Source organism: Elgaria multicarinata, chromosome 3, assembly GCF_023053635.1.
Source record: "Elgaria multicarinata webbii isolate HBS135686 ecotype San Diego chromosome 3, rElgMul1.1.pri, whole genome shotgun sequence".
Taxonomy (NCBI): domain Eukaryota; kingdom Metazoa; phylum Chordata; class Lepidosauria; order Squamata; family Anguidae; genus Elgaria; species Elgaria multicarinata.
In genome coordinates, this window is record NC_086173.1 from 161,177,983 (window position 1) to 161,186,127 (window position 8,145).

Here is an 8,145-nt window from a genome sequence, read left to right on the forward strand (position 1 = left end):
ATGTCCTGCTTGTATATCCCTGACAATGGCTGGTGGGCCACTGAGTGAACAGAGTGCTGGACTAGATGGACCCTTGGTCTGGTCCAGGAGGGCACTTCTTATGTTCTTACAGATAGCAGCCAAAGTTAGTCCCAGGTAGAGTAGACCCTTTCATTTCACTGGAGAAATGACCAACACCTGGCCCCATTTAAATGAGCAAAGACATTGAGGTGAGAAGTGAGGATTGGAAGGAAGGAGGAAAACTATAAATCCCTCCTTGTATCCAGCAAGAACTCAGCCAACAACACAGTCTGAATATCCAGAAGAGAACTTCAGGGTTGGGCCTTTCCACCCAGGTTTGTTTATTTGGAATTTAACTCACTGGCTGCTCTGTTGCAGATGTTCTTCCTCACCTGGGGTGGTTGCTGCTTTGTTCCTGGTTGTGGCTCCGTCCTTGGCTGTAGACCTTCCTTGGCTTTTGGGGAGATATTGGTGAGTTCAAGGAAGATTGTGCCTCTCTGAAGTAAAACAAAGCAGAGTTAGGGAACTCCCTGGTTAGAAGGGAGGAAGATGACCAGCAAGGCAAGGAACTACAGGAGGAGTCACCACTCCCATGGCAGCATGAGAGGTGAAAGGAGCTTATTTTTTTCCATGGCAAGATCTACAGTACTGCTTTAAAACAGTTTATAATAGTAGTGGGAACTGTTGGGCCCAGGAAACATTCCATATACAGTTTTCCAACTGTTTTTAAAGTGTCGTGTCCTGCTTGGAATAGATCTGGCCCAGTGGCCCATGTTTGCAGACGTGTTAGGGGTGTTCCTTTCTCCAGGTTCTTTAAAAACAAAATGAAACCATTTCCTAAGTATTTTACTTACCTCTGTGTAAGCCCACACAGCCCTACGTTGCGTTACAAACATGGACGTTCGGGAAGGAGTAGGGTTTAAGCATTCCCCTCACTTACTATTTTACCAAAATTTCATTCCCCCACCCAACATTGAGAGGACAGTTCTGTTAAAAATAAAGAACACATCTCTGATTGAATTGGGGCTGGGAGTGCTTACAGGGAGGTCAGGTAGTCACCATAGGGAACTTCTGGCTTGGCCCTAAAGTTTAGCTTTATCCTGTCTCCTGAGAAGAGAAAGGAAAAGACTTGCTGGATTTTATACTAGGGAATGCAACCTTTAATTGATTAATCGTTAAGGGTTCAATCCTGTGCATGCCTGGCTGAGGAATACTGGGAGGACTTTTTTTCTGTCTAAAAGTGCATAGGGTTGCTATTTGACCTATGGCTTGTGTCGAATCATTATGAATGTAGAATAAAAAGCCGGAAATAACACTATGGAAGTGGGATGTGGAATGTGTATTGCACCCCAACAGTTATCATGAACCTACCTGTACACTGCGCTCAACATCTAAGGTCCTCCTGTGAGTGCCTACGCCGAGGGAAGCTTGGAGGATGGCAGCAAGGGAGAGGGCCTTTTCAGTGGTGGCCCCCCAATTATAGAATGATCTCCCAGATGACGTTCGCCTGATGCCAACTTTGTTTATCTTTTCGGCACCAGGTCAGACATTTCTTTTCTCCCAGGCACTTAACGACATTTAACTACATATGCTAAGTTTGTTTGCTTTCTAAAGGACCCCAGAACTGTTGTTGTCTAAAATGGATACTGTTTTATACTGTTGGATTTATATTTTTGATGTTTTTAAATTTTATATACTTTTTAATGTTCACTGTTTTTAACTTTTGTAAACCGCCCAGAGAGCTTTGGCTATGGGGCAGTATATAAATTTAATAAATAAATAACTAAATAAAGTGCACTTCAATACCTGCTCTAGCCTTCAGACTATTTAAAAAGCTTTTGACCAGTTGTTCATCTCGGGATGAAATCCAGGGCTCTGCAACCCCAGCGTCCCTGAATCATACCAGGAGGAGCAGGGGGTCAGGACAGAGAGAAGTAGGCCTGGTGCCAGCATCTAGGCCGGCACATGCAAGCTCAGGGTGACCCATCAGGGCAGTCTCTGGAATTATCGTTTTTTTAAAGGTTGTTCGCATTAAGTGAGATTTTTCTGTTCTGTGTTTGATTGTCTAACGATTTTCAGTAATCTCACATAGATACTTGGCCTCTCTTAGTGCCCCCTGTTCGATGGCAGGAGCACTTTTCTCCACAGAACTCCATTCTCATAAGGTCTCTGAGGAGAAAATATCCTTCTTGAGTTAATTTAGGGTGACCATATCTTTAACAGTTGTACAGAAAAGGGAAATTCAGCAGGTGTCATTTGTATGCCTGCAGCACCTGCTGAAATTCCCTCTTCATCACAAAAGTGAAAGCCCTTCCCTCTTTTGTATCTGGTGATACTAGACAGGGCTCCTGCAGCTTTAACAGTTGTGATGAAGAGGGAATTTCACCACGGGCTGCATGCATTCAAATGACACCTCCTGAAATTCTCTTTTATATACATCTGTTAAAGATACAGGAGCCCTGTCCTCCTTTTCATGTAATCACCCTACAAATGGACAAGAAATCCACATGGATTCAACCAATAATGTAGCAAATGTTAAGAGACAAATTAGAGATTTGGAATTGATAGAGATAGAGTAAGAAAAAACACAATATTGTCACATACTTTTGCTGAGGAGAATACTGGGAGAACATTTTGTTTTTGTGTTTTCTTTCTTTACTTTTTTTGGTTTCTCTCTCTCTCTCTCTCTCTCTCTCTCTCTCTCTCTCTCTCTCTCTCTCTCTCTCTCTCTCTCTCTCTCTGTGTGTGTGTGTGTGTGTGTATGTATGTATGTGTGTCTGCCTATATGTATTATATTTTGCTCTGTAGTGTCTTTCCTTTACTGGTGTTTGGAAACAATAAAAAAATATTTTTTTTAAAAAAGGAGCCCTGTCCTCTTTTCCATATAGTCACCCTAGTTAATTGACTGCCTCCCCTGTTTTTCATCTCTCACATTTCTCTGGTGCAGGGTATCAGTTCCTTGGGATTCTCTTGTTTCTCCAGCTGAAGAAGAGTAAATGAACAGAGACGATGGGGAGGAAAAGAAGGCAGAAGAACAAGGACCGGAGGGGCCACGAGAGTCATCGGTGTCGGGAGAACCAGAGAACCTTTCTCCATGTGGGGGACTGGAAGCTGCCTCAGCAACTTTGGAAAGAGCAGAAAGTCGGCAGGAAATCCACCCAATGGAGGAAGCGGAAGGCCACAGTCAACCCAGAGTCAGAGCTATTCGCAGAAGGAAGAAGATGTTATCCCGGGTGGAGCTGCAACATCATTCTCAAAGGATTAATCCCCAAGAGCTGTTAGGTAAAGTTGCCTAATTTGACTTCTACTGACTTTTTCAAATACATAGTACAGCACTCAAAATTGTCTCCAGATATAATATAACATGACCTATTATAATACTACGAGCTTTTTTCTCTGCTGTTGGGGTTCTCTTACTTCTCCAGAAAATAGTCAATGATAAGAGAAGATGGAGAGAAATATAGGGTAGCACATCTAGAATTCTGTTGGAAGCACAACTGCCTCAGTTGAATGTGAACGGCAGTGTAAAATAGCTGCAATGAGGTCTCCTAGAGTAGGTCATCCTTCAGCGTTCCTGGATGAACCATCACAGGGAGTCAGAGTATGCTGCTTATTCCCTAGGAGTTGGTTTCCAGGAAGGAGTAGCCGCCAGGAACTCCATGTGAGGAGAAAAGTAGTTTAGATGAGTGGTCTTCAACTGGTGGGTCATGACTCAAATGTGGGTTATGAGGTCAGTCCAGATGGGTCATAGCAAAGGCATTGCCTCCATGTTGGGCATGGAGGAAATTGTGAAAGTGGGTTCCATGTTGGGAGTCCAAGGTGGGTCTTGGAGCTGGACCAGTTCAGGACCACTGGTTTAGTTGAAAGAATTAGTGATGAGAACACACAACATTTAGGAGTTCTTCATGGACTATTTTGCGAGGCTACAAAGTGGTGGGCAAGAGTCATAAAAACAAACAAAATCCCCAGCCGCTCTACATGTCAGGACTACAGTCTTGCAGGAGCATTTGGGACACAGGGACGAAGTCGGCAAATGAGGAGGGAAACAAACAAGCCAGGATTGAGAGCACAAACCAGGGTTTGTTCAGTTGTCTACCATACAACCCTTGGATTAGGCTACAAACCATGGGCCTTCATGGGCCCAGGCAGATGCATCTGGTGCTGGGACTGACCCCTGCCTGAGTGCTCTGGAGCTTTCCGAGAGCAGTCGGGCGCCAGTCTGCCCTGACCTTGACCTTTCCTCTTCCCTCCTCCCAGCTGCATTAATGGCAGCCACCATTCACACACTGGGGGGAAATATGCTATGATGATGATGATGATGATGATGATAATGCAGCTCTGCTTTACAAATATGCTTTAGGGTGGATTCCTTCATTGAGCAGGGGGCTGAACTCGATGGCCTTGTAGGCCCCTTCCAACTCTACTATTCTATGATTCTATTAATCTATATAGCCCTACATGGTCTGGGTCCAGGCTACCTGCGGGATCGCCTTCTCCCATACAATCCGCCACGCACACTCAGGTCCTCTGGGAAGAATCCACTTCAGCTAGCAAAAACTAGATTAACAACTGTTACCCAGAGGACCTTCTCTTCTGCTGCTCCCAGACTGTGGAATGGCCTGCCAGAGGAGATTCGTCAACTTGACAGTCTTTTAGAATTTAAAAAACGCAATAAAGACTGATCTATTCCGGCAGGCCTATCCAGTGAAGTTTTAGAATGTTTTCAGGATGTTTTTATCAAGTATGTTATGTTTTAATTCGTTTTAATGTGTATTTTATCTCATGTTTTTATACTGTTTGTTTTACAATTTGAATTGTTTTAGTTTTTGTGAGCCGCCCAGGGCGCTTCGGCTATTGGGCGGTATAAAAATGCAATAAATAAATAAATATAAAATAAATAAATATACCACCCCATAGCCGAAGCTTTCTGAGCCAGAGTGGAGGGAGAAAATATGCAATTCTTCCAGCCTTGGGGAAATTGCCTTTTTCTTTCCCACCCCCTGCACCAATGGAGCCCAAAAAACCCCCATTGGTGGGGAGGGGAAGAAATGCAATTTCCCCAAGACTGGAGGAATCTCATATTTCCTACCACTACTCTTATTCATTTTATTTTTATTCATGTATTTTTGCATTTATGTCCCGCTTTTTTTCCTCTAAGGGAACCCAAGGCGGCATTTATAATAATAATAATAATAATAATAATAATAATAATAATAATAATAAAATATTTGCACAATATTCGGCCTCAAGGAGGTATTACAAAGTTTAAAACATACATTTTAAAACGTAGTTGGGGGGGAGTTTAAAATTCACAGGAAAATTATAAGTCAGTAGAGGGAGAAAACAAAACAAAACAACACAAACAAAACTAAAAAAAAAATGGGGGACGGGACCCGCCCCCAAAGGAGCCTGCCTCTTAAGCTCCCAGTCCCAAAAAGATGTTGCAGCTGGGGGTGAGATGGTTCTGTGCTGGGAACCTGAGTCTGCAGGGAGGCAGTGGGAAAGTTCCGCAGACTACATAATCCTCCTCCTCCTCTCCATTTTATCCTCACAACAACAACCCTGTGAGGTGGGTTGGGCTGAGAGTCTGTGACTGGCCCAAAGTCACCCACTGGGTTTCCATGGCCGAGTTGGGATTAGAACTCAGATCTCCTGGCTCTCAGTCCGAAACTTTAGCCACTACACCACACTGGCTGTGGTGTAGTGGTGGGGAAAATACACTATGTTCCCAACCAGTTGCTGGGGAACATGGACGGGAGGGTGCTGTTGCACCATGTCCTGCTTGTTCATCCCTGGCCAATGGCTGGTTGGCCACTGTGTGAACAGAGTGCTGGACTAGATGGACCCTTGGTCTGATCCAGCAGGGCCCTTCTTATGTTCTTAACCTTGGGGAAAAATTTATTTATGCTCCCCTGCTCCAATCAGGGCCTCAAAGACCTGTTTAATGTGTGAGGGAAAGGCAAAGCATGCTTTCCAGGGCCTGCAGAAAGTGTGCAATTCTCCTGGCAGAACTGGAAATCACGTTTTGCTGCCTTAAAGGCCATCTTCATGCACGATGAAGAGGACCTTTAAGGCCCTCCTCAGAATGGTGTGGGGAGGAGGTGAAGCGTACTTTCTGGGGCTTCTGGAAAGTGCGCAATTCCCCATCCGCACTAATGGCCCCAGAACAATGTTGTATCTAAACACTAAGGATTCGGAATTTACTTTAATGTGTGGATTCTCGTTCTGTGCTGTAAAGGATTGATTGAATCAGGAAACAAAAATGTGGCTTTACCCATCTGGCGGATGAGCAGACACTGACTCCAGAGACTCTGTTTGGCCAGCTTCAAATGGAAATGGATTGGGAGGCAGCTTTGAAAGAAAAGCTAATGGTGAATGGGGTGGGCCGTTGTGGGGAAATCTGGCCTTCAAACATCCATGGCCCTCGCACATCTGCTGGGCTTTCATTTGCAATCTGAGTTGGGGCCTTTCCCCGAAATCCAGGAAATTTGTCAGTTTTTTTTTTGTCTGTGTTTGATTGGGTAAATTTACCTAAACAAACAAAAACCTCATTCCTGCCAACAGATAACTTAAAAAATGAGGTGTATTTACCCTATAATTTATCCCCATCTTCTCAACTCTGTTTTCTCTTATTGATTCCATCAGAGGATGTACAGGTGAGTGAGGATGAGGGAAAACAACATAGAGGACCTCCACCAAGAAGAACTAGAAGTGAGGAAGTCTGCAATCAGCCTCGAAAAAGGAAGCAGTCAGGAAAAAGTACGCAGGGAAGGAAGGATGAATCCGTTCCCTCTGTGAGTGGGGTCTCCCTTGAACCAGGAAAGCAGAAAAGAAAGAGATCTAGAAAGTGTCTTGATGCTCCTTTGAGAATCCACACGGGGAAGGAACCCAGCCAAAGCTCAGAGCCTGTGAAAAGTGACCCTCTGAGCAAAAAATCGATGAAACATCCAAGGCTTGATGCCCGGGGAAAGACACATAAATGTTTGGTGTGTGGAAAGTGTTTCAGAATGGATTCAGTCCTTAAAATACATCAGCGAATTCACTTAGGGGGGAAACTGCATAATTGTACAGAATGTGGAAAGAGGTTCACTCGAAGATTAGACCTTATCGTACATAAAGTGTACCATAGAATCAAGAAACCCTATAACTGCAAAGAATGTGGGGAAAACTTCAGTCATAAAGTACACCTTACCAGACATCAACGAATTCACACAGGGGAGAAACCCTATAAATGTGAACAATGTGGAAAAAGTTTCAACAACAAATCAAACTTTAGACGACATTGCAGGTGGCATACAGGGGAGAAACCCTATAAATGTGAACAATGCAAAAAAAGCTTCAACCGTAAATCAACCCTTACGCAACATCGCATGTGCCATACAGGGGAGAAACCCTATAAATGTGAACAATGTGGAAAAAGTTTCAACAACAAATCAAACCTTAAACAACATCGCATGTGCCATACAGGGGAGAAACCCTATAAATGTGAACAATGTGGAAAGTGTTTCAGTCGAAGATTAACCCTTAAGGAACATCGTAGGTGCCATACAGGGGAGAAACCCTATAAATGTGAAGAGTGTGGAAAAGGCTTCAGTTGGAGCTCATCCTTTAAGAGTCATCAACAAAATCACTCAGGGAAGAAAGATTTTTAGTGTAAAGAACGTGGAAAGACCTTCAGTCTGATCTCATCCCTTAAGAGACAATGACGAATTCATTCAGGTGAGAAACCCTTTCAATGCAAAGACTGTGGAAAGGACATCAGTCAAAGCAACAACCTTATTGTGCACAAAAAAACCATACTGGAGAAAAACTTTTTCAATGCTCTTTGTGCACAAAAACATTCCATCACAAGTCCCGACTTATTTATCATCAGAGCATTCATAAACAGGAGACTCTCTAGAATTGCTCTGGGTGTGAGAAAAGGTTGACTTGTATAGCAAATCTTACTGTACATAACAAAGGTTTTCATAAACAGGGAGCCATAAAAAAGTACCCACTGTATTTCTAATTTTGTTGTTGAATCCATTCTTCATGCCCATGAGAATGCACACACACTATCTCCTTGGAACGTGGTAGAATGTTCAGATCTTCCACACACTTTACATGAAGGAATCCAAATGCTTTCTAATCTGACCTTCTCAATAT

At 43.5% G+C, this 8,145-nt stretch overlaps 1 protein-coding gene across 1 annotated transcript; it reads left to right on the forward strand.

The window, feature by feature from the left end:
- Positions 1–2,996: 2,996 nt before the first annotated feature.
- Positions 2,997–7,652, forward strand: LOC134395688 (zinc finger protein 664-like). The gene is made up of 2 exons (XM_063121849.1): positions 2,997–3,282; positions 6,646–7,652. The coding sequence occupies exons 1-2, from the start codon at positions 2,997–2,999 to the stop codon at positions 7,650–7,652; spliced, it is 1,293 nt and encodes a 430-aa protein (XP_062977919.1).
- Positions 7,653–8,145: the final 493 nt, after the last annotated feature.

Excerpts from the sequence above, each read along its gene's own strand:
- LOC134395688 (XM_063121849.1), top strand. The coding sequence starts at position 2,997 with ATGAACAGAGACGATGGGGAGGAAAAGAAGGCAGAAGAACAAGGACCG. Across the intron at positions 3,283-6,645 it reads TAATCCCCAAGAGCTGTTAG|AGGATGTACAGGTGAGTGAG; the intron begins GTAAAGTTGCCT and ends TGATTCCATCAG.